The sequence below is a fragment of the Elephantulus edwardii genome, unplaced genomic scaffold, assembly GCF_000299155.1.
Source record: "Elephantulus edwardii isolate Elephantulus edwardi_28Jun2011 unplaced genomic scaffold, EleEdw1.0 scaffold00168, whole genome shotgun sequence".
In the NCBI taxonomy this organism is placed as follows: domain Eukaryota; kingdom Metazoa; phylum Chordata; class Mammalia; order Macroscelidea; family Macroscelididae; genus Elephantulus; species Elephantulus edwardii.
The window spans coordinates 904,968-932,455 of record NW_006399918.1 but is presented as its reverse complement, the minus strand read 5'-3'; the positions used below and the strand labels follow the sequence as shown (position 1 = coordinate 932,455).

Here is a 27,488-nt window from a genome sequence, read left to right as displayed (position 1 = left end):
TCTCTGTTCTTCATCTTCCACATTTTGTTAGCTTTTATTTTGCCACATTTTCTGTCCCCTTCCCACATTTACATACTTGTCTGCTGTTAGCTGCCCAGCCTCCAGGGTAGCAGCTCTCTGAGGGCAGGGAGGTGGCAGCTGTCTCCTGTAATAGTGTGGGCCTTCAGGAGTTGCACCCCTGTGGCGTGAAGTAACGCCTCTCTTTTGCAGTGTTCATTTAATTTGCATTAAAGATCTGACATACCCTAGCCTGGGCTTGTGGCTGACAGGCAGTTTTGCTGTTAACAGTGACCCTGCCCATGTTTACAAAGGCTTGTGGCCCGGAAGGATGTTAGGAGTGAGCAATGCACTAGCTGCAATTTACGTCCTCACAAATACAGGTGAGGATGTCTGCACAAAATCTTACTCTCTGTTCAGTGAAGACAATCGTGGAACGATTCCTTCTACTCTATTATTTGACTTTTTTCTGAACCCACCACCTGCTTTTGCCTCCATCAAGCAGCAGGCTGAGCTGGGGACAACTGATAAGACCCCAGGCACCCCAAGGCAAGGCACCAAGTGAGGACAACTGCCCATCTTACACAACAGCAGCCAGCTGGTGTCTCACCCTCATAGGTGGACAGAACATCCCTGCTCCCCTGCCCTGGGATCCCAAGGCGGTTGGGGAAGAAGAGAAACAAGGAGAGAGAGGTCTGACCTCACAGAGGCCTCATAAATACACAGAGATCACTGTTGTGAGATGCGGCGGGGCTGGGGTGGGGACATGGGGGAGGGTGCGCGATCCCGGCCACCACCATCATGAAGCTGCCTGCATCCGGGTGGGCACAGGCTTGGAATCCAGGTGGCACATGGGACTATCATGCACCATCTGCAGGTTCACCTTGTGGCCCACCAGCTCCCGGATATTGTTGATGCTGTATTTGATCATCGTTGGGCGCTCCAGGGAGAGGCCACACGCAATGACTGACACATTCTCGGGAAGCCCCCTAGCGAGCAGCATCTCAGGGCGAAAGATCCTGGAGTTCCCAACTTCCACCCAGTTCTTCAGGCTTTGGTGGTACCTGAACACCTCCATGCTAGGCTCTGTGTAGTGGTTGTAGGCTGGTTTGAAGCGCAAGTGGGTGATGCCCAGCTTGGTAAAGAACTCCCAGAGGACGCCCATGAGGTGGCCCAGGGTGAGGTCGTGGTCAGCCACGACACCCTCGAGCTGGTGGAACTCAGCCATGTGAGTCGAGTCCAGGGTCTCGTTCCGGAACACACGGTCAATGGAGAACTGCTTAACTGGTGTAAAGGGCTTCTTCGGATGAGGCGGTAGAAGCTGCGGGCACTTGCTGATGTGGTGTGTGTGCGGAGCAGGTTTTCCCGGGCCTCGTCCAGCTTCCAGGTGTATTTGTAGCCCTGTGAGCCGTAGCCATCATGAGAGTGGGTCTGCTTGACCCACTGGATGTAATCCATCAGGAGCTGTGGAGCCTCGGCTGGATTTCATGAGAAGAAGGTGTCCTGCTGGTCACCTGCCGGGTGCTGAGGCTGGAAGAGTGCATCGAAGTTCCAGAAGGAGCTCTCAGTGAAGTTACCCATGAGCATCTCGGTGAACCCCATTCATTTCTAGGAAGATCTGCCGGAACTGGGAGCAGACCTTGAGCACGGGGTGCAGGTGGCCAGTAGGGGGGAGGACACCGTGCGTCGAGAAATTGCAGGGCTTGAAGGGCCGGTCCCCCCCAGGAGCCCCTGGAGATCATCTCAGAGCTCAGCTCTGCCTCCTGCTTGGAGATGCTGGTGCTGAAGGCACTGCCTTTACTCACCCAGTAGGTCTTCAGGACCACTTCAGACAGGAGCTTCCTCTTCCTCAGTTCACTCCTCTCCTTCTGGCCCAACTTCTCAGCCTCCCCTTTCTGGACCAGGTGGAGCCGACTCTGCACCTCATCCTCCACGCTGTCCACCACTCAGAACACTCGAGGCCCATCGCCTGTGCTCTTGTCCACATGGATCCACTTGTTGGACATGGCTTTGCTGAAGCCCACTTTGCTGCTGGGCAGTCGCATGAGCTCGCTCTGTGCCAGGCGGTCCAGAGGGATGCTGTGGAACACCCAGGCCTCGTGGCTGCCCTCCCAGGCAATCTCTTCGCCCTCAGTGGTAAGGTCCCAGCGCTTGGAAGTCTGCAACTGTGCCTCGATGACCTCGCCAAGCGCCTGCAGGCTCTTCACAGCTCCCACCACGGCTTGATGTTCCACGCCCAGCTGGGTCGCTAGCTCCGCGCTGTTCGGCCGCCTCCAGTCACTGCAGGAGCTGATTCGCCACAGGACTATCCGCCACGGTTCACAAAGCAATTTACTTCTATGCAAAGTGCCCAAAGTCATTCTACACTGCTAGTAAGCCTCAACCCAATGGCATCCAACATTCTAGTTCGCTAGCGTGGAATCTTAAGCTTCTAAAACTTAACACATCCAGAATTATGCTTCCTCTAGTGTGTCCTTAACTTCTGATATTCTTCTGGTTGCTCAAGTGAAAAACCAATGATCTTTCTGCCCTTCTCCATACCTGACCCAGTAATGGATTCTATGGTCTCCATTCACAAATATATCCAAAAGGCAATCATCTTGCCCAGTACCATAAAGAGCCAAGTAAAGTTGATTCTTGTTTACCTTTTCATCATCCACATTATCTTTTTTTTTCATTTTCCAAAGCTCCTGAATTCTGTTTAGAATCTTACACATGCAGTTCATTAGTCTTGGAACTTTCAACCATCCATGTAGAGTCCTGTATCTCAGGATTTTTCTTAAATTCGTCAAGTAGAATTAATAGTTGTCTATACTTCTGTATGCCTCACAGAATCATCACAAAGACTTTGTGTGGTAATATCTATAAAGTCTCTGCAAACTATGAAATGAAAAATGGAAATTTGTTGTGGTTGTAACAAAAAGCACTGTAAAAGAAGAAGACATATATAGCAAAACAACAGCATTTATATTTATGTGTATGTGTATATGTGTATAATCTATTTGTAGATTGCCAACATGAATACACCAAATAAATTCTGTCCACTTTGTGAAGCACAAACTTCCTTCCACTACCCTCTCAACTACAGCATACCACAGTCAGCAGAGTCTGGAAGGAATAGAGAGAACATCTAAGGTGAATATAACTGTACCAATATCTCTTCATAAAAAGCAGCTATCAAGTTCAAGAAGCCAATTTACTTCTGAGCAAAAAGCTGAATCATTTTAATGTAACAATATATTCCAGTGAAGCCTTTCCCTGTTTGTTTTAAAGCTTTTACCAAGACCGTGATACAAAGTATGTTCAAGTCTATAGTTGCTTACATGTGTGGGCAAGGCAGCAGAAAGAGGTAAGAGAGAGAAAGAGTAATCTTCACCCCTAAGACAAAAAACAGGTCTCTAGGTTCCCAAGAACTGAACCCACCTTGTTACTAGAAAGGATGGACAAGTCATTAGCTTTTCCATGAGGAATCCTGACTACACAGTACATAAACTGCTCAACTACTCACCAGAAACTCAGTGGGAGAAAGATGTGGCTATCCGCTTCTGTGAAGATCACAGCCTGGGTCAGTTCCACTGTAGGGTTACTATGAGTCAGAGGCAATTGATGGCAGAAGATTTACTTTTGTTTTGGCGTGGGATAACACTTTTCTAATATATAATCCGGGCACTAATATCACATACAAGCAAAATCCTACTGAAGATTATAAAAAGTGACTGGAGCAGTACATTGATAGAAAACTACCAGAAATACAAGCTGGGTTTCAAAGAGACTGTGGCACCAAGGATATCCTAGCCAATGTCAGATGGATCTTGGCCGAAAGCAGAGTGCACCAGAGGAGTATCTATCTATATTTCACAGACAATGCAAAGACATTTGACTGTGTAGAACACAACAAATTGTGGCTAACATTGAGAAGATTGGGAATCCCAGAATATTTGATTATGTTCATATGAAGCTTTTAGTTGAACCAGGAAGCAGTCTTCAACACAGAACAGGGAAACACTGTATGGTTTAAAATCAAGAAATGAGTTATGTCAGGGATATGTCTGTTTTTGACATATTTTTCAATCTGTGTCCTGAATAGATCATTGAGGAGGCTAGACTTTATGAGAAAGAATGTGGTTGGTATCAGGACTGGAGGAAGATTCATCAACCTGCAATATGTAGATGATACAACTTTGCTTGTCAAGACTGAGGGGGACCTGAAGTGCTTGCTTTAGAAGGTCAACATGGATTGAAGCTCAACATAAATAAAACAAAGATTCTCACCACTTGGCCAATTGGTAGCATCAAGATAGATGGAGAAAAGGTTGATATTGCTAACAATTTCAGCTTACACTGTTCCACAATCAACATTCTTGGCACCAAGTCAGGAAATTAAAAAGACAAATTGCATTACAAAAATATGCTGTCAGGAACCTCTGGAGTGCTGGGAAGAAATAATGTTAGTCTAGAAACTAAAGTGTACTTGGTTCAGGCCCTGGTTTTTGCAATTACTTGCTATGGATCAGAGAGATGAGTAATGACTAAGGATGGCATAAGAAGAATTTATGCCTTGGAGTTGTGGTACTGGAGAATATAGAACATCTCATGGACTGCCAAGAGAACAGACAGGTCTGTCCTAGAGAGGGTGAATGAAATCAAGTTGCTCCTTGGAGACAGTCATCAAAACAGACCAAGGAGACACAACATGGTTCAAAATCAAGAAGGGGGTCCATCAGGGATGCATTTTGTCTCCATACCTTTTCAATCTGTATGCAGAACAGATCATCCAAGATGCTGGGCTGTACGAGGAGGAATGTGGCATCAGGATTGGTGGAAGAATCATCAACAACCTGTGTTATGCAGATGACACAACCCTGCTTGCTGAAACTAAGGAGGACCTGAAGCGCTTGCTGTAGAAGGTCAAAGACTGCAATCTCCTATATGGATTGAAGCTCAACATTAAGAAAACAAAGATTCTCATCACTGGGTCAATTGGCAACATCAGTATGGAGGGTGAAGAGATTGAGATAGTTAACTTTTAGTTTACTTAGTTCCCCAGTCAACACTCTTTGGTAACACCAGCCAGGAAATCAGGAGATGAATTGCATTGGAAAAGTCAGCTGTGAGAGACCTCTCAAGAGTACTGAAGAGCAACAATGTCAGGCTGGAGACTAAGGTGTGCCTGATCCAGGTTATAATCTTTGCAGTTACATGCTATGCACCAGAGAGTTGGACAGTGAATAGGGATGATAGAAAGAGAATTGATGCCTTTGAGCTGTGGTTCTGGAGAAGAGTGCTGAAGATACCATGGACTACAAGGAGGACATGTCTTGGAGAAGGTGAAGCTGGAAAGCTCCTTGGAGTCAAGAATTCTGAAGCTTCGTCTGACATACTTTGGGCATGTTGCAAGGAGGTCCTCGGAGAGGGACATCATGTTTGGCAGAGTGGAGGGACAGAGCAGGAGAGGAAGACCCTTGATGAGATGGATTGATTCTGTGATTGGGGTGGTGGAAATGAGTGCGTTTAAGACGGCGAGGTTGGCACAGGATAGAATGGTGTTTACATAGGGTCGCTATGAATCACAAGCGACTCGATGGCACATCAAAGCAACAACCTTGGAGGCAAGGATTATTTTTCTTTATTTTTCATTTCAATGAACATCTACAGAGATTTTGAAATTCCATTCATTCATTGTTGCACCCCTCTCCCCACCCCCCACCCCAGTTTGCTCCTCTCCTTCAAACGGGAGGCAAGGATTTTGAAGTTTCCTCTTATATGCTTTGGACATGTTGCCCAGAGGGAGCAGTACTTGGAGAAGGACATGCCTGGAATGATGAAGGGACAGCAAAAGAGAGGAAAACCCTTGGATGAGATTGACAGAGTAACTGGGATAATGAGGGTAGGTGTGTTGGAGACAGTGAGATCGGCTCAGGATAGGGCAGGATTCAGAGACATTGTGCATCGAATTGCTAGGAGTTGTAATTGACTCGATGGCACACAACAACAGCAATATACCATCAGGGAGCTCTGATGGTCTACTGGTAAGAAGCCATGCTGTAAGTCCAAAGGTGTAAGGTTTGAATCCACCAGTTTCTCTGCAAGAGGAAGATGGGCAATCTCCTCCTGTGCAATTCCCTGCCTCTGAAAACCTGCTGGACTATCAGCTATGGATCAGTTCTCAAGGGTGCACACCAATAACAATATAAAGTCAGGTTATACTTAAGAGAATGAAATGAATGTTTTGGCTTTGGAAGGCGAAGACAGCAGTGGCGGGATCTGTGTGAAAACAATAGGAAAGAAAAGGTAGAGCTGAGTCAAAGAGAAAGGTGCATGCCCACTCCTGAAGAGATGGCATTCCTTAGTGTCTCCTGGACACTTTTTCCAGGTCCAGTCTGTTTCTTAGACAGTCCCAGAGTTATTCAATTGATACATTGCAGAGAGGAACCTGTTGATAATGACCAGGAGTGGTCAGTAAACCAGAGGTTTCATCAAAGAGACTTGCTTCCCGAAGACATCTTCACACCACATTGCTATCTGGGTGCTTCAGAGCCCTGTGGGCCCACGTACAACAGCACTGCAGTGGAGCACACCCTTGAGGAGCCTGGAGGTGATGCGAAGAAAGAAGTGCTCAAAAACCAAAGATAAATGAGAGTTAGAACCCACTTAGAGGTATAAGAAAGGTGTGATTTGCATGAACAGTCCAGAATAAGAGCTGCATAGTAAAGTGGGCTGGAGTGGGGGAGGGGAATTGTACAACAATGAAAGTTTTGGTTTTTTTCCCAAGAGAAAAGCGAACTGGAGGGTGGGAGTGAGCAGGGAAAAATGTGCAACAATGAATCTATAAACTTGCATTAAAATCTCAATTAAAAAAGATGTATTGTTTGGTGGTGTTTTTTTTTAACAGTCAAAGCCTTAAAAATTCTGTGTTGCTAACTTGTATGTTAACATGCATGTCTGAGTCACTTTAATGGCAATGAATTACTAGTTGAAAGATATTTTTGAAATAACCAAGTTTCAGACTACATAGATAAGACATACACTGGGAAATTTCTAAAAACTAGGGGGTCACTAGATCCTATGAGTGGGAAGAAACCAGAGCACATACTGTAAAATAGGTTGAGTGCTCTGGATATCTGAGACAGAAAAGACATGAACACCCTTTTACTTTCTTTGTTTCACGCGTTCATATGTTAACTCACATACTGTTGAAGAAGCTGGGAAGTTGAGCTGAGAGCTCATGAATGTGTTTGCAGGGTAAGCACAGGGTGTGGGCAAAGTAGAAACCACTAGGAACTACGTGAGTGCAGACAAGTGGTAGATAACAAATGCTTTGTTGAAAGATATTAAGTAAGCCTGGTGGTGCAAAAGATGTGTCATTCAATTGCACCAGGGGTTCCATGGAAGAAAGGACCTGGTGATCTGCTTCCAATTTCATTCCAGGAAACCTCAGGGTCACTTAAGATTCTTTGTTGGGTCACCATATGTCACTATTGACTCAAAGGCTCCTATTTTCTGTGATGTTTTACTCCTCTCATTGGACTAGAACAAGTGCATCACATCAGCTTGTTCACTACTGTACAGTCAGGGGTATGCACAGCGCATGGAACACAAGATGTGTACTGTTGAGTCAGAACCAATCCAAAGCTGACCCTCCAGTGGGTTTTCAGAGGCAGTAAATTGTACAGAAGACTGTCTATCTTTCTCCTGCAGAGCAGCTAGTGAGTTCAAACTGCTCATGTTTCTTGCCTTGGTGGTGCAACTCTTTACCACTAAGCCACAGACAGAATAAATGAGTAAATGGCTTCCCAGACATAAGAACAAGGGAGATCTGAACTATTATAATAGGATAGGACCATCTGGCATCACTCATTTTGATGCATAATTGTTGTTGTTGGATTTCTTGAGTCAGAACTGACTCACAGTTTACTCTCCAGTGGATGTTTATAGGCTGTGTATCTCAAGGGAGGAGATTGATCATCTTTTTCCCTCGGAGCAGTTGATGGATTCAAATCACAATCTTTCCAGTTGGTAATGCAGCTCCTTACTTCTCAGGCATCAGAGTTTCATAAGGTTTTCCATGGATGATTTTTCAGAAGTGTATTATCAGGTTTTTCTTTGAAGGCACTTCTGGGCAAACTTGAACCTCCAATTTTTTAATTAATATTCAAGCACAACAGTCATTTAACCATCCAGAGACTTATACAAGACTTCAATCCTTAAAAGATGTGAACATAAAGAAAAACTTGGAAGAACTCTAGAAGTCCTAATCCACTACATAAACAGTCTTCCAAGCATCCTGGAAAATCTACAATCAAGAGAGAATAAAAATAGATGAGTTGGACATTCTAAGAATCAAATCCTTATGCACATCAAAAAATTCTCCAATGGGGTCAAAAGGGAAGCCACAGATTGGGAAAATTTGGTAATGAATGACATGTCAGACAAGGGACTTAGATCTAAAATTTATAAAATACTAGAGCACCACAACCCAGTTGAAAAATAGGCACAGGGTATGAACAGACACTTCACCAAAGAAGACATTCAGATGGCCAACAAACACATGAAGAAATGTTCAAAATCCCTAGCTCTAAGAGAGATGCAAATCAAAACAACTATGAGATATCATCTCACCCCAGTAAGAAAAGCAAAATTTAACAAAATAGTAAACATCAAATGCTGATGAGGTTATGGAGAAGATGGAAATCTTATTTGCTGTTGGTGGGAGTGTAAAATGGTGCAACCACTGTGGAAGGCTGTATGGCACGTTCTCAAAAAGTTGCAAATAGAAATACCATTTGACCCAGCAATTCCACTACTGGCAATTTACCCCGCCACCAAAGCAGATATATGTACACTCATGTTTATTGCGGCTTTGTTTGAAATAGCAAAGATCGGGAAGCCCCCAAGTGCCCACTAGCAAACGAATGGATACAGAAGCTCTGGTGTATTCACACAATGGAATACTATGCAGCATTGAAAAACAAGAAACTCATGGAATATTATGCAAAATGGATGACCCTGGAGGACATTATACTGAGTGAAATATCTCAGTCACAGAAAGACAAATACTGCACAGAGCCACTGTTGTAAAATGGGACTGACATCAGGGTTGGGGGAAGGCAGAGAAGGAGGGGAGGAATGATGTATACTACATTGAAACAGATGAGAGAAAGAACTGTTTAAAAGGGATATAAGACTGAATATTATTGTCATGACAGGGGTCCAGAATGAAGGCTGCACAGTGGAGTGGGCTTGGGGGGAGGGATTGCATAACAATGAAATAACATCAATGAAAGGAATTCCAGAACAGAAAATTGTGCTTATATTAAACCAGTACATAATACATGGTTCAAAAACCAAGAAGGATGTGCTTAACATTATAAGTCTTCTCGCTGTATCTATCTAATCTGCATGCTGAACAAATAATCCAAAAGCTGGACTATGGGAAGAAAAATAAGGCATCAGGAGTAGAAGACTTAACAATGGCATGTGATATACATATTACACAACTCATCCTGCTAATAAATGAAGAAGACTTGAAGCCCTTACTAATAAAATTCAGATTATAACCTGCAGTATGGAAGACACTCCAAAATAAAAGCAAAAATTCTCACAAAGAGACAGACCACCTACTTCAAAATAAGCAGAGAAAATATTGACGTTGCCAAGAATTTGATTTTAGTTGGATCCACAAGCAATGGCCATGAAAACAGCAGCAATGATATCAAGCAACATAGTGCAGAGGACAAACCTGTTGTAAATAATTACGTCACAGTGCTAACATGCTAGGATATAATTTGAGGACTAAGGTGTACCTAACTCGAGTAATGATAGTTTCAATCACCTCACATGTGTGTGAAAATTGAACAATGCACAAGGAAACAAAAGATTGAATGCCTTTGAATTGTGTTGTTGGTAATGATTATTGAATATATCATGGACTGCCAAAAAAACAAATTTATCTCAGATGGAGTACAATCAGAATGTTCCTTAGAAGTGAGAATGGTGGAACTATATCTCATAAATTTAAGCCATGCTCTCAGGAGAGGTCAGTCCCTGAAGAAATACATCGTATTTGGTAAACCAGAAGAAAAAAGGAAGAGCCTCTTTTTTAGTTGCTGACACAGTGCCTTAAGCACAGCAGTGGTTTGGGGGATGGCACAGGATCAAATAGTGTTTTTTTTCTTGTGTACTTTAGGGTTACCATGAGTTGGAGTCAATGTGGTGACATCTATCAACAATATAGAGAAAAAGAGAACAGTTAGTTTTCTGAGAACCCGCATTAGGGGAAATAGCAACGAGCCAACAGCAGAAACTTTGGCTTCCCCTTTTTAAATTCTTTTAGGGCATATTCTCTGGTGTCACTGTGGACAACCTTTGTCCTCAGACCCAAATTATACTATTTCCAAGAAAACTTTTCTCTGAGTCTCCTGAGCAGGACCCCATGATGCTGTGGCCTTTCCTTCTGGTACTAGGTAAGTTGACACTGTGAAAGCAGGATTGGAGGAGATGGGGACTCAGCCTCTCCCAGTGTGTTAGTTTCATTCTTTCAGCATCTATCTTGAAAGCAGGGTCTAGGTTTAGAGAAGTCTGGGTTCATTTTTCTGGCAAAATAGGTCCTCAGCATTTTACCTAACTAATTAGCAGCAAAACAAAATAAACGTGATTAACATTTATTGAATACTTACTTTTACTTTACATGTATTACTTGAATTTATGCAGTAACTATATATAATAGGGTTTGTGTCAGAATTGAAAAACATGGAAATTTGCTGGTATAATATTAAACCACATTAAATGCTAAGTAAGAAAAATCATATGGAGGCAACAGGTTTTCTAAAGACATAAAAATCAATGCTTATTCCTAAATAGGTGTAATTTAAATCAGAAGAACTACAATATTTACTTAACGGTATGGAGAATATTTATTCTAGTTCGATAGTCAATATCTTGCATCATTGAAGAGGAATGAATTTGTTTTTTTTTTAAATTGTAGATGGAACCCTAACGCCTGCTATTATTATTATTAATTATTGTTATGCATTATTATTATGTAAGATTTCTTTAATTCCTAGCCAACTAGTATCAGCAAGAAAAAGAAAAAGAACATCTATAGGAATGCAAATTAAAAGACTATTGCATATTGATTCCCACCACACTTATTTAGCATTTTTTTGTTATTGTTGTCATGGACTATATAGACATTGCTCTTGAGCGTATCATCAGTGCATCGTAGATGAGAATGCACCAGCATGAATTTATTAGACAGATTAAGGATAACTCTTAAAAAAAATCCCTAAAATATTTGAATATTATCAACTTCCTGTCTCTGAAAATTATGAAGAAAGTCCATTCAAAATAGTAATAAAACCTGGAAAGAATGAAACATAGTATATATAAACTTTGTAAGCAAACCAATATAAAATAAAAAGGAAAAAAAAAACCATGGAAATAACATGAGCAATGAAGAGGTAACCTTGGATAGTAAAATTACAAAACTGTAGCAAAAACCCTCAAATTCAATTCATGAAGACACATCATCAATCTGGTTAGTAGCACTAGAGTATTAAATGTTATAAAAATGCCACTAATTTTCATTTAATTTGTAGATATCAATCAAACTGCTTCTGGAAATCTTTTTGGAATTTAATAAGATGTTAAAATAAGTATCTGGAAAAAAATATTTAATGAGAAGACTGAGGAGCCTAGGAAGCATGTTGATTTAGAAGACAGCTATGAACTAAAGACAGGTGGTTTGAAGTCATCAACTACATTGAAAGAAAAAATAGGGCAGTCTGCTTCTGTACAGATCTACAATCTGAGTCAACATTGACAAGATGGCAACAAATTTGGCTTTTGGGGTTTGTCAAATGTTAAGTGAAGAGAGAAAAATAAAACACAAGACCCAATATTGTAAATCTGGTTCAGATATATTTAACACAAATTTGTTGTTAATAAAGGAAACAGATTCTAGAGACATAGAGAACAAAATATTGTGTTATGGGCTGTTGTTTGTTGTGACATAGAATTGGAACTGACTCATAGCTGACCCTTAAGTAAGTTTTCAGAGGCAGTAAATCACAAGGGAGGAGATTTCCCATCTTCCTCTCATGGAGTAGCTGGTGAACTTGAAATGAGTTCAAATGCATGCCTTAGGTTGGCAGCTCAGCACCTACCACAAGAGCTCCCTAGAGTTATCGATCACTATGAGTTGTAGTCAGTTTGAAAACACCTAGCTAATGTTTCAACTTTATGTTATGAGATTAAAGTATAAATATATTAGTTAGATGCTGTCAAGTTGACAATAATTTAGAGTGACCTCATGATCCTCAGAATCTCTGACGTGCTTGACTTAAGGTTATTGTTACAGTCACTATGTCAATCAACTCCTTGAGAGTTTTCCTTTTTTTGGCTGAACTATTATCTCTGGTATGATACATTTTTCCAAAGACTGGCCCTTCCTAAACGCATCCTCAAATTTTGTGAGATAAAATTTTGTTTCTCAGGATCACTCTGATTGTACTTCCTCTGAGAAAGATTTATTTGAGCAGTCCATAGAATATTCAGTATTCCTCTCTGGGTCATCAGAATCCTTGAAAATGGACTTTTCTAGGCATTATGTTAGCCTTTGGGGAGGGTATGACTTCAAGCTACCTTAACTATTGACACATAATCTTGCAAATCATCAACAGCTGTGGGGCCATGCTATGAAAAAAGACACTGTTGACTGTAGTGGAGAGATTATGAAGAGACTGTAGCACCACTTTGAAGAGACTGTGGCAAGGCATAATCAGAGGAACCCTGGAAGTAAAAACCACAGTTAAGGTTTTGCTTGCTGTATGATTAAAGGAAAAGCTGACTTATAACTGCTCTGGGATAAAGTTTGATGGATGATTGAGGAAAAGAAAGGCTTCTTATGTTTGTGCTGTTGAACTAAACCTGGACTTTCACTAATGGAGGAATTGTACCTTGTTAATCTGGCTTGGTACTTCTAGACTAAGTATAAATTTGCATTGGAAGATATTCTTTGCCTCCTCCACTCTTCAACCATCTCCCTAATAAGCCCCCAAATTGTGAGTAAAGTCTATGAGTCTTGCAGCAACACCAGACCCACTGCTTGGTAAAAATAAGGGCCGGAATATGTAGGGTGACATGTCTGACTATATAGTTATTTGTAGCGTGTAATGCAGATCACAACAAATTATGGCTAACGTTGAGAATAATGAGAATTCCACAATGCCTGATTGTGCTCATGCAAGATATATACTTGAACCAGGAACAGTCGTTAGAACAGAGCAAGAAAACACTGCATGATTCAAAATCAGGAAGGGAGTGTGTCTGGGATGTGTACTTCCTCCATACCTTTTTAATGTATATGTAGAGCAAATTATCTGGGAGGCTGGACTTTATAAGGAGGAATGTGGCGTCAGGATTGGAGGAAAAATCATCAACAACTTATGTTATTCATATGACAACCTTGCTTGCTGAAACTGAGGAAAGCCTGAAGTATTTGCTTCAGAGGATCAAGGAATATAGTTTGCAACATGAATTGAAGCTCAATATTAAGAAAATGAAGATTCTCACCACTAGGCCAACTATCAGCACCACGATGGATGAAGAAGAGATTGAGATTGTTAGCAATTTCTGCTTACTTGTTTCCACAATCAACCTTCTTGGCACCAGCAGTCAAGAAATAAAAAAAAAATTTCATTAGGAAAATCTGCTATCAGGAAACACTCCAAGTGCTAAAGAGCAATGATGTCAGACTAGAGAGTAAGATGTGTCTGATCTAGGCCATGGTCTTCGCAATTACTTGCTATGTTTCAGAGTGCTGGACAATGACCAAAGAGGACCAAAGAGGAATATTGATTTTGATTTGTGGTCCTGAAGAAGAGCATTGAACATGGACTGCCAAGATAGTTAACGGGTCTGTCCTGAAGATGGTGAAGCCAAGCTGTTCTTTGGAGGCAAAGATTTTAAGGCTCTGTCTTGCATACTTGGGCATGTTGTCAGGATGGACCAGTCCTTAAAGGACATCATGCTGAGAAAAGTGGAGGAACATTGCAGGAGAGGAAGACCTAAGGTGGGATGGATTGACTCAGTAACTGGGGTAATGAGGGTAGGTGTATCAAATATAGTGAGATTGGTTTAAGAGAGAGCAGGTTTCAGAGCTCTTGTGCATAGGGTCACTATGAGTCATAGTCTATTTGACAACACATAACAATAACAAAAACATGGGTAATATTGATGGGGAAAGTTCCCCTTTATGAAGTGGGTAGAAGTATGCTTTTATATATAGTCCTACATCGCAAATCAAAGGCATCAACTCTTCTGTCATCTTTATTTACTGTCCAATTTTCAGAAGAATAGGAAGCAATGGGGAATACAATGGCTGAATTAGGTGCACCATGGTGTTTAAAGTAATATTCCTTTTAAAAAAAGTAATATCCCTGATTTTAAAAAAGGTCTGTCACAGCATATTTCACAAATGTGGCACTTCTTTTGATTTCGCGACTGCTGCTACTGTTGGTATTAATTGTGGATCCAAGCAAAATTAAATTTTTTACTTCAATCTTTTTTTTGATCTCTCATTCTGGTTACCTATTGGTCTACTGTTGAGGATTTTTGTTTTCTTGATGTTAAAGCATAATCCGTATCGAAGGCTGTAGTTCTTGATCTTCCGAGATAAATCCTCCAAGTCTTCTTCACTTTTTGCAAGAAAGTTGTGTTGTGTTACACAGCTTGTCAGTGAGTCTTCCTCTAATCCTGATGCCACATTCTTTTTCCAGTAGTCCAGCTTCACTAATTATTTGCTCAGCATACAGATTGAATATGTGTGCAGAAGGGATACAATCTCAATGCACATCTTTTTTTTTTCTGATTATACACCGTGCAGTATTCCTTTTTTTCTGTCTAGACAAGTGTTTCTTGATACACATCTAAGTTTTGCATGAGCACAGTTAAGTATTCTGGGATACTAATTCTTCTCAATGTTATCCATAATTTGTTATGATACCCACAATCAAATGCCTTCATATTATCTATAACACAAGAAAATATTTTTCTGATATTCTCTGCTTTTAACAAGATGTATCTGACATCAGCAGTTATATTTGTTGTTCACATCCTTTTCTGAATCCAGCTTGAATTCTGGCAATTCCCAGTAAATGTCCTTGTTCTGATAATTTTTAAAATAATCTTCAGAAAGATTTCACTTACTCTGGTATCCTAGTGGCAAGAAGCTGTGCTGCAATCCTGAATGCATGTGGTTCGAATTCACCAGCGTCTGGCTCCATGGGAAAAGGATGGACAGTCTCCTCCCATGCGATTAACTGTCTCTGAAAACCTACCAGAGGGTCAGCTATGAATAAGTTCTGACTCAACAACAACACAGTATTAATACCATTGTTAGATATTTTCACCCTCTGCTGGATCTCCTTTTAAAAATATGGGTCTCTTCCAATTAGTTGATCTTCCAAAAACCTTAGCATAGGCTAGTGAGCACATATAGGGCAGCATCTGTTTCCTGAAACATCTCAATTGATATGCTATCAATTTGGGGGGGGGCTTACTTTTTTGTCAATGTCTTAAGTACAGCTTGACTCTTCCTTTGTTACCTTTAGTTGTTGATCATATATTAATTCCTGAAATGGCTCCGTGTGGACCACTCCTTTTTGACACAGTGATTGTTTTCTTTTTGAATTTTCTTCTGGTGTTTTCTCAAGCTACCCTTATAAACATATAGATATATTCATCACTTTTACTTTGGCCTTTATCCCTTTTGTTTTGAGCTATCTACTACACCTTACGACAAGTTTCAGAGTTTCTTTTTGCATCCATTTCAGTTTTTTTTTTTTTACTTTCCTGTGTTTGTAATGATAGTTTGCTTTCTTCACAATTGATGTCTTTGATGTCATCCTGCAACTCATCTGGTCTTCAGTCATTGGTATTCAACACATCAAATATATTCTTGAGATGGTTTTTAAATTTAGATGAGACAACCTTAAGTTTATTTTGGATTTTATGGACTTGTTTGAACTATCCTCAGCTTCAATTTGAATATGTACATGAGTACATGATAGTCCTTTTTAAAAGTTAGCCCCTGGTCTAATTTTGGCTGCTGATGTTAATAAGTCTGTCCATCAACTCTTTCCACAAATGTAGTTAATGTAATTTCTCTGTAATTGATTAGGTGAGTTTTACGTGTATAGTTGCAATTTATGGTGTGGGTTTTGTTGTTTTTTTTTTTAAAAAAAGATATTTACAATGAATAAATCATTGACTACACAAAATTCTATCATTCTATTTAACTCTAATATCCAATGATAACACATAATAAAAAAATCTTATAGATCAAGAAAATGAGAGAAATCTATAAATATTTTCTGGGTTAGGTAGAAATCATCCAAAATTTATTATTAGTTGCCTTCAACTCAATTCTGATGCATGATGATCATAGGTGTCCAGAGTAGAACTAGGCCATAGGATTTTTTTGGATGTGACTTTTTGGAAACAAATCACCAGGCCAGGCCTATTTTTCTTGACCCAGCTTTAAGTAGGTTCAAAACACAAAACTTTTAGCTAGTTATTGTTGTTGTGTGCCATCAAGTTGTAACTAATTCATAGGTGATCCTCCAGCAGGTTTTCATAGGCTGTAAATCACACAGGAGGAGACTGTTCATCCTTCTCCAATGCAGTAGCTGGTTCATTTGAACTGCATGCCTTTGGGATTGCAGCACATCTTCTTACCATTTATTATTGTTGTCAAGTGCCATCAAGTTGAGCATGACTCATAGCAGCCCTATGTACAAAAGACCTGAAACCTGTACAACAACTATCTTATAGAGTTTCCAGAGGCATGTGGTTTAGGAAGTGGATGCCATTCCTTCTTCCAAACCTGAATCAATATGGAAGCTCCACCAACCACTGTCTGTCAGCAATGGGTAACTATTATGGCAGTTGACACACCAGTGGCACAGCGTTCAGCATCTCAGCAACCTCAAGTTACTTTAGTACAGTAAATTGACAGACTAGAGCTGTTCCACTTAGAAGAATGTTCATCCCAAACACAATTAACACCAAAGGCCCATCTACCAGGTCCTGATTGACTCTAACCGAGAGGCTTCCAGCCCACAGCTCATTGTTAGCTAAATTTGCTAAATCCAATCAGCTCATACCCAATTAAGAACAACAAAGACAACCAAATAAACCAAACAGTCACACACAATCCTCACCAAGACAGAAGAAATTATCTTCCAGAATCCAATTGCTTCACACATGAGCCTCCACACTGGAGGTCCAACCACCTTTTAAATACAAGGCACACCCACCAGGTCCTGGTTGGCGCTAAACCAAGAGTCTTCCAGCCCATCATTATTAGTTAAGTCTGGCAAGTACAATTGGCTCACACTCAATAAGCTACTACTATAGTAGAACATTTAGCAATGTACACCACCCTGGGAATCCATCAAAAATATGGGCAAGTAAGATGAGTAAGACGATATCTCATTGAGGTTTTGACTTGCATCACTCTTATTGCCAGTGATTTAGAGCATTTCTTTGTGTGTTTGTTGGCCATCCAAATGTCTTCCTCTGTGAAAAGTCATTCCATGTCTCTTGTCTTTTGTAATTGTATTATCAGTCTATTCTTCCAGAAGCCCAGGAGTATCCTGTAAACTTTCATCATGAGACGCTTGTCTGAGATGGTATTGCCAAATGTTTGACGAATGAGACCTTCTAAAGATTAAATCTCTGTGCTCATCAAAAACTTTTTTTCAACAGAGTGAAAAGAAAACCTACTAACTAGACACAAACATTTTATCTTCTTCTGATTGTGTATTTCTGTCTGTATTTGGCAGTCTGCTTATACCGTAGACTAGGCCTTTTAAACTTGATCCCAGTTTGTCTCTTATGAACTTTAGGGTTTGGGGCTTTATTCCCAGGTCTCTGATCTGCCTTGAGTTGATTTTTGTGTATGGTGTGAGATATGAATCCTGTTTCAGTAGCAGTCCAGTTTGGCCATCACCATTTGTTGAAGAGGTTGTAATTTCCCCATTTGATAGGCTTTATTTCCTTGTTAAATACCAGTTGACCATAGGCAGATGTGTTCATTTCTGGGTACTCAATTCTGTTCCATTGGTCTGTTTGCCTATCATTGTACCAGTACCACGCTGTTTTGGTTATTACTGCTATGTAGTAGGTTTTGAGATCACAAAGTGCTATTTCTCCCACTTCATTTTTGTTTTTCAGAAGTTCTTCACTTATTTGGGGTCTCTTTCCTCTCCAAATAAACTCAACAAATTCCCTTTCAATTTTCTTGAAAAATGAATTTGGTATCTGTAATGGTATTGCATTAAACATGTAGAATGCTTTTGGTAAGATTGTCATTTTCACAACATTAGGTCTTCTTATACATGAAAAGGGAACATTTTTTCATTTATTTAGGTCTTTTACTGTGTCTGGCAAAAATGGTCTGTAGTTTTCTTTGTATTGGTGTTTTGTGTCTCTAGTTAGATTCACTCTCAAGTATCTCTATTTGTGTTTGGCTATTGTAAATGGTATTGCTTTATTGATGTCCTTGTCTGAGTTCTCTTTGTTACTGCAGAGGAATCCAAAAGTTTTAGCAGGGCAGCAAGTAATAAATGTTGGAGAGGATGTGGTGAGGTATGAACACTTATACAGTGTTGGTGGAATGGTGCTATTGTAAAATGATACAATTATTCTGGAAGGCAAGCCATTTCGGAAGTGGATGCCGCTGCTGCTTCCAGGCTTGATTTAGTCGGGAAGCTCCAGCCAACACTGTCCACCATGGGTACCCATTACCACGATTGGCACATCACTGTCACAGACTTCAGCATCACAGCAACCCCTATTTGTATTGACTTCGTTTCTCCTGGAATCTAAATTAAAGGGTAAGTATGGAGAAGACAATATTTACATGATATTCCTTATAATCACTATAATAACATTAAATAAATAAGAACTGACTTGTAATCCATATTTGAACACTTATTAAAATTAAAAGTACATATATGCAATAAAAATATTTGAAACAAAATAATAAAAATACAGAAGTTACAGAATTTAGCATAGATATGAGTCAATTGTTGGGTTGTTAAAGATGTATCTAATGTTTAAAGTGTTTGACAAATGACTCAAAGACATCTCAAGTGGTCATTTGCATTAGGGTTAATTTTTTAAGTCTAATTGACCCCTGATACATCATAAACTACATAAATGCCCTTTAATTATTCAGCAAAAGGGAGATGTTTGATGACCTTCTCTCCCCTGCACCCTCATAACCCTCATAATCCTTTCCATTGTAATAACTTTACCAAACTGCATTATAATTGTCCATTAGCACTCAAGAAACCAAAAGACATGTTGCATTGAGAAAGTCTGCTATCAAGGACTTCTACAAAATACGAAAGATTGATTATATCAGTTTCAAAACTAAAGTGTACCTGATTCAGGTCATGGTCTTTTCAATCACTTGCTGTGCATCTGAGAGCTGGTAAGTGAATAAGAATGACAGAAGAACGTATGTCTTTGAGTTGTGGCATTGGAGAAGAGTACTGAATATCTGTCAACCACAAAAAGAGTTAACACGTATGTCTTGAAGAAGGTGCAGGCAGAGTGCTCCTTGGAGACAAAGATGGTGAAGTTTCTTCTCACATACTTTGGGCATATTGTTAGGAGGGGTTATTTGTTACAAAAGGACATATCATGCTTGGAAAGGTGTATGGCCAGTGAAAGAGAGGAAGACCCTCAATCTGATGGATTGACACAGTGATTGCAGCACAGGATAGGACACAGTCCAGATCTATTGTTCATAGATTCACTATGAATTATATTCACTTGATGACACTTAACAACAAAACAACAATGACAACCATTAGCTCAGAAGATTCTTAAGGGTAAGATTAATGCTTTATTCTTTATTTATGGCTGTGGCACTAGAGATATCATTACTGATGACAGATAGATTCCTAGCTGAAAACAGAATATCAGAGGAATGTCTATCTGTATTTTATTGACTATGCAAAGGCATATTGACCGTGTGGATCACAGGCTATGTGGATCAATAAACTAGAGTCAACATTGACAAGAATAAGAACCCCAGAACACGTAATTGTGTTCATATGAAATCTACTAGACCAAGAAGCAGTTTTCCCATGCTTTTTGCGTTGACAGTCCAACTCCTTACCAATAAGCCAACAGAGCTCCTAGTACTTACTTGTTGGATGCCATCACATTGGGACCAACTCATCGCTGACTCTCCAGTGGGTTTTCAAAGGTAGTTAATAGCATGGGAGGAGATTGTTTATCTTTTTCCTGCATAGTACCTGATAGATTCTAACAACGTGCCTTTGTGATTGCATCACAACTTCTTACCACCAGGCCACTGAACCTAATTCAGCTCCTCAACATACGGTCTGGATTGTATAGAATGTAGAAAACAGAAAATTTTGCCTTTAAATATTTACTAGTTTGTTCTTATTCATTTTAGGCACTGATGTTCATGAAATATCATGTTAAGGAAGTGTCATAACCAATCAAAAGAAAGGAGTGTTCCCTGATTTCTTGGATGCTCACAAGCTAGAATGAGGTTTTTTGAAACCTAACGAATTACATTGGGAAAGTCTGCTGTCAGAGACCTCTCCAAAGTACTGAAGAGCAAGATGTCATTCTGAAGACTAAAGTGTGCCTGATACAGGCCATGGTCTTTGCAATTACTAGCTATGCATTGTAAAGCTGAACAATGACTAGGGATGATAGAAGGAGAATTGATGTCTTTGAGCTGTGGTGCTAGAGAAGAGTGTTGAATATACCATGGACTGCTAAAAGAATGAACAGGTTTGTGGTGGAGAGGGTGAAACTGGGCTGCTCCTTGGAGGCAAGGATTCTGAAGCTTCGTCTGACATACATTGGACATGTTGTAAGGTGGGATCAGTCCTTGGTGAGGAACATCATGCTTGGTAAGGTGGAGGGACAGTGCAAGAGAGGAAGATCCTCAATAAGATGGATTGATTCAGTGACTGAGGTAATGAGGGTAGGTGTATAAGAGACAATAAGATTGGCATAGAATAGAGCAGGGTTTAGGGCTGTTGTACACAGGGTTGCTATGAGTAGCAAGAGACTCAACAGTACATAACAACAACAACAACAACCAATCTTGGTGATTTTCCTCAAGGTTTTCCTCAAGAAAAGAATATCACCTAATAGGAATATTATAGCTAATGTCAGATAGAACTTGGCTGAAAGCAGAGAGTACAAGAGGAATGTCCATCTGTGTTTCATTGACTTTGCATAGGCATTTGACTGTGTGGATCACAACAAACTGTGGCAGACTTTGAGAAGAATGGGAATCCCAGAACACTTGATTGTGCTTTTGTGAAACTTAGACCAGGAGGCAGTTGTCAGACCAGAGCAAGGAAACACTGAACCGTTCAAAATTGGGGAAAGGGTGCATCAAGGATGTGTCCTATCTCTGTATATGGAACAGATTATTTGGGAGGCTAGGCTCTATGAGAAGTGTAGCATCAGGATTAGAGGTGGACGCATCAACAATCTGAGTTATGCAGATGATGCAACCCTACTTGCTGAAACTGAGGAGGAACTGAAGCACTTGCTGCAGAACGTCAAGGATTACAGTCTTCAATATGGACAGAAGCTCACCATGAAGAAAACAAAGATTCCCACCACTGGGTTAATTGGCATCATCATGACAGATGGTGAAGAGATTGAGATTGTTGACAGCTTCCATTTGTTTCGCTCTACAATCAACACTCTTGGTATCAGTAACCAGGAAATCAAAAGAATAATTGCACTGGGAAAATCTACTGTAAGAGACCTCTTGAAGGTACTGAGGAGCAATGATGTCAGTCTGGAGACTGAGGTATTCCTGATACAGGCCGTGGTCTTTTCTATTACTTGTCATGCATCAGAGAGCTGGACTAGGGATGATAGAAAGAGAATTGATGCCTTTGAGCTTTAATGCTACAGAAGAGTATTGAATGTACCATGGACTGCTAGGGGAACAAACCAGTCTGCTCCTTGGAGCTAAGGATTCTGAAGCTCTGTCTGACATACTTTGGACATGTTGCAAGGCAGGATCAGTCCTTGGAGAGGGATGCCATGCTTGTGAGGGTGGAGGGACAGTGCAGGAGAGGAAGACCCTTGGTGAGATGGATCAATTCCATTACTGGGGTAATGGAGATAGGTGTGTCAGAGACAACAAGGTTGGCAGGAGATAGAGCAAGGTTTAGGGCTGTTGTACATTGGGTCGCTGTGAGCCACAAGCAACTTGATGACACATAATAACAACAACAACAACAACAAGATTATGATCTTAAATTCTCTCCTATGGCTAAAATCTTATCCTCATTACAATTCTGGCTCTGTAAGCTTGGACAGGATGATGCTACCCTGGGCTTTTCTTTTTCATCTTTTCTGTAAATACAGTAGGAGTAGAATGGTTACTGTGAGGTAAATTGATAATGAAATCTTACCTTCACTAGATTAAAAAAAATGGTAATGATGGTAACAACATTATGGATAGTTGTGAGGGATGAATGACTTCTTGTATACCCCAGTGTCTAGTATCCAACAAAGGCTTATTCCATATCCATTTTTTTACCTTGACAGCTTCCCAATCAAATGCCGTGATGTTCTTCCATCCCCGAGGGCACACCAGTTTTCAAGGTGAGGTAGTAAAAAAGATCTTAGTACTTTGAAACAGAGGGAACACAATGGGGCTATGTGTCCCACTGTTGTTCTGTTATGTACTATCGAGTTAGAATTGCCTCATAGTTGACCCTCCAGTAGGTTTTCAGTGGTGATAAATCACACAGGAAGTGATTGCTCATCTTTCTCCTGCAGAGGTGCTGGTAGATTCGGACCATGTACCTTTGAGTTGGCAGTGCAACTCCTTCCTACAAACCCACTTAGTAGTCTCTTCAAATTAGAAAGTGGAAAGTCACACTTCAGAAACTTTCCACTTCTGAGCAAAAAGTGAAATTAGGGAAGGAGAGATATATTCTGGGGAAACTATTACCATGTGGGTGACGTAGGAAATAAAAGGTACAAGGGATGAGTAAACATGTGGAGGAAAAAAATCTAGAAGTAAGTGGAGTGTCCTTTTTCTACTGCAGATCAGCTGGTTCTTCAAGTTCCACAGTCTGTCATTGAAGGAGACACAGTGATTATGAGCTGCTGGGGAAATGAAGAAGAGGAACTAGACGAAATGATTTACCACAAGGATGGGAAAAATCTCATGACTTTTAAAAAAAACTCAAGTTTCATTATCGTAAATGCAAACTCTAGAAGTAATGGCATGTATGGATGCACTGTTTCTGGAGAAGATGATATATTTTGGAGAAGAAATTCAAATGTTGTAGAAGTCAGAGTCCAAGGTAACTACTATACTCCAGGTATAACAGGGTTGGATGCAAAAAATGTCTGTCAGGAGATAGGGAAGACAAAGAGTGTATTCTTCAGGTGCCTTGGAAAGTCATGGGTAGAAAACTCTGGGAAATAAGTTGTGCCAGAGAAAACAGTGGTAATACCATTGATTTATCTCTCTAAGACCTGTGTACTGAGAATGTAGGTGCCTCTTTCCAAGAGTTTGAGTCTCACTGTTCTGGGGTTGTGTTTGTATTCTCTCTAGATCTATTTCTACCTCCTAAGCTGACAGCTAGACCCCCCAGGCTCATAGAGGGAAGCTCAGTGGTTCTGACGTGTGAGACTCAGCTTCATCCACAGAAATTATCTACTCGGCTTGAGTTCTGCTTCTTCAAAGGAAACCTGGGCCTGGAACCATGTCGGGAGTCCCCAGAGCTGAAGATCCCAGCTATGTGGAGAAAAGACTCGGGATCTTATAGATGTCTTGCTAAGACACAGGCTTTCCGAGTTTCTAAACAGAGCCAGGAAGTTATAATTCAAGTACAGCGTGAGTTTTAGTGAAAAGATGCTTTGAGTCTGGAGAGTCAGGGTTCATTCTTTTCTCATAAGCTTTCCTTGTTAATGGGGGAATGATGCTGTCCTGAGCTTCTCTTTTCTACTAGCTAAGAAGGATAGGGACGGTTCTTAAGAGACTACAAAAATCTCATGACTATTCTGTCTATCACAGCCCTCTAAACTTGTCCTAACTATTGTGAAATAATTAGGTATTGTCTCATTGACTGTAGCTATGAAATAGATACTGGAGAAGACATAAATGGCAACTGAGGTATAATTTCTACAAAGGAGAAGCTGATAGTCAGCTAGATAAATATCTGGTACCAAATATAACACAGTAGGTATCATCAGGGATGATAGTACTAACATAGGAGTGCTTGAGGTAGGCCTGAAAAGATGAAAAAGAAGGTTATTTGTCATCTTGTATGAATTCACTAACAGGAGGGTTAATATTACCAGAATCTTTCTCAACACTAGATCTCTACCCACTGAGTCACCAGGTATGTACCTATTTTTTTTCCCTGGAATAATATATTCTAGCAAGCCTAGGGGAACTGGGGCTCTTGATGAGCACACCACTGACAAGAGGAGGAAGCTCATGCCACTGAAGGTGGGGAGGTGGGGATCTTGTCTCCTGGAAATAAATAGATTCAAAATTGATGCTCATCCTCAATTCTTATTCCCTGAAGATCTCTGCTTTCTAATTTTATTCTAAATGTCTTTAGCTTCATTATACCTGATGTCTCCCCGTGAAGTTCCTCATGTGATCTTGTGTTCACACAGGAATCCCTGTATCTGGGGTCTTCCTGGAGATCTGGCCTCCAACAGGTCAAGTGTTTGAAGGAGAAAATGTGGTCCTTGTCTGCACTGTGACTACTGGCACAGGAGACATTGAGTTTTCCTGGTACAAGGGGAAGATCAAGAAAGGAGTGGTGAGGGCCTCTCAGAATTCCCAGAGAGTAGAGCTGCAAATTGTTATCAAGAAGTACCACGCTGGGGAATATTACTGTGCAGCTAACAATGGCTTCGGCCTCATCTCCAGCACAAGAGTTTACATTTCTGTGAAAGGTGAGTCTCATCTTCCCCTCAACTCAGTCAAAGGTATTCAGGCTAGACTCAGGGATCCTGAGGTCCATGCATAAATTTTAAGGTGGTCCCAGACAACCTGAGTTATAGAATATTAATAATTTTCTGACAATAGTTGAGCTTACAAAAGAAACAGGGGAGCCAAAAATCTGGTTATTGCCTTTGGCGTCTAATGATGCTGAAACAGAGACATCACAAGTGGATGGCTTTAGCAAATAGGAATTTATGCTCTTACAGTTTATAAAGCTAGCATTTGAAATTTAGATTGTCAGCTACAGGGAAGGCCATGATGTTCCTCAGAGATGTTCATGTGTTTTGACCTTCTCCTGTATCAAGGATCTTCTTGGTGCAGAGACCCAAGTCCAACAAAGTGCATAATCCACTCCTGGTAGATAGTAGTGGGACTTTCGTCTCTGAGGTTGTTTATTGACCACACACTAGGGAAACTCCCCTTATATACCTTGAGTGCTATGTTGGAATTAAGTAATGTTACACTCTATCCATAATCTTTTTACTTGTTTTTGTTAGATCATAGAGAATCATTGCATACTTCCCACTTTATATCATTACATGCGTGTAATTTGGGGGGTATACAATTCAATTGATAACAGTTATGGTGGAAAAAAATTAGGAATAGCAGTACGGGAAAAAAAAAAAAACAAAAAGGAAAGAACACTGTTGTACTCAGTAGGCCAGATAAAGAATTTCTACAGTTTGTCATCACAAGTCTATGGTAAATCAACTCAACTCAACTCATTGCCATCAAGCTCAGACTGACTCATAGCTGATTCTCCAGAGATTTTTGGACTATAAATTACACTAGAGAAGATTGTCCATCTTTCTTCTGCAGTGAAACTCTTGGATTAGAACCACCTGCCTTTAGATTGGTAGCACAACTCCTTACACGCTAAGTTACCAGAGCACCCTCTGGAGTAAATACTTTCACACCTGTGCTGTCATATACAGGAATCACTGTCTAAATTAATGATAAATCCACTTTTATAATATAGTCTGTTCTATTCTAATTTACTTAACCCTTTATAAATCTGTGGAACAAACAGTGTCCATCTATACATGTTAGCACTATTTCTAGGACTCAGTAGTCACAGGCAGCTGTTGTTGCTGTTAATTATTGTTGACTTGACTCTAACCCAAGATGACATCATGTAAAACAGGATATGACAGCAGGAAATGGTTTTGCACCATTTATTAAGTCAGGGGTATGTTTGAGTCTGTTGTTGCAGCCACTGTAGATTCTGAGTGACTTCCATCTAAGAGAGCTCTTTTTGTGGAACTGGAATATACTGGAAAGTATTCTATTGTGGTCCATGGGGCTTTTGCTCACTAATTTTCAGAAGTAGGCAGTTTCTTCTTATCAGTATTGTCTTACTTTGGGTGTTGCATTGAAAGCTGTTCACCATAGGTGGCCCTGCTAATATTCAAAATAGTATAGCTACTATCCTCAAAGGTTTAGATCTTGAACATGTAAAGAGATAAGGAATGTGTTTTTAAGCTGAGTTCATGCAGGAGGAAGTCAAGCAGAAGAGATCCTCTCTGACATCAGCTTTGTCTCTACCAGTTCCAGTGTCTCAACCAGTCCTCACACTCAGAACTGCCAGGACCCCGGCGGTGGAAGGGGATGTAATGGAGCTTCTCTGTCAGGCCCAAACGGGCTCTCCTCCAATTCTGTACCTATTCTATCATAATGATGCCATCCTGGGGAACAGCTCATCCTTCTCTGGAAGAGAAGTGTCCTTCAACCTCTCTCTGACTTCAAGGCATTCTGGGAACTACTCCTGTGAGGCCACCAATGGCCGAGGTGCCCAGCAGAGTAACATAGTGTCAATCAACATCACAGGTGGGTTGATGGTACATGAGTTGTGAGTCCTGGGCAGGCCTGCTTCTCCTTTCAGAGCACAGATTCCGAGGGTGTCAACCTGTGGCAGAGGGCACTTGGATATTGTTGACTAAAGATTGGATTTTTCTCAGTGACTTGTACTGGAAATGGAGTTTGGAGATTATGGAAGTTAGTGTAGTTGATTCTCCTCTCAAAATAGCCTGAAATGAGTAGGCTATACAAATTAGACCAAGTACTTACTCATTTCAAATTGTGAAACTTACTGCTACCAGTCTCCACTTTGCACTTAGAGACCCCTCTCATCCCTCGCCCCCATGCAGTTTCTACAGGTCCTAGCCTAAATCCCCAATCCTTCAGGAGGCTCACATAGGTCTCTCTGCTCTCAGGCCCTCCAGAGGACATGCTCCCCTTTCTGGCTGCAGGAGTGACTGGGGGCCTGCTTGGTTTCCTGGCTGTAGCTGTCCTGCTCTACTATGTCTGGTTCCGGAGAAAATCAGGTTTGTAACTCTGTTTTCAAACTTCGTTACTCTGTCATTGATGATTGTCAAACAAGTAGTTTTTGTGCAAGCAATATTCTACTGAAGATTATCCAAAAACGACT

The 27,488-nt window shown here is 40.6% G+C and overlaps 1 protein-coding gene and 1 pseudogene across 1 annotated transcript in view; one reads left to right on the top strand and one right to left on the bottom strand.

Moving 5' to 3' along the window:
* Positions 1–796: 796 nt before the first annotated feature.
* On the bottom strand, positions 797–2,316 carry LOC102856655 (annotated as a pseudogene).
* Positions 2,317–22,652: 20,336 nt separating this feature from the next.
* Positions 22,653–27,488, top strand: part of LOC102856244 (Fc receptor-like protein 2-like) — a 29,492-nt gene continuing 24,656 nt past the window's right edge. Inside the window, exons 1-6 of the mRNA XM_006895498.1 lie at positions 22,653–22,689; positions 23,115–23,399; positions 23,654–23,935; positions 24,727–25,011; positions 26,543–26,887; positions 27,274–27,384. Coding sequence (XP_006895560.1) covers positions 22,653–22,689; positions 23,115–23,399; positions 23,654–23,935; positions 24,727–25,011; positions 26,543–26,887; positions 27,274–27,384 — 1,345 coding nt within the window. The remainder of the gene's footprint in view (positions 22,690–23,114; positions 23,400–23,653; positions 23,936–24,726; positions 25,012–26,542; positions 26,888–27,273; positions 27,385–27,488) is intronic.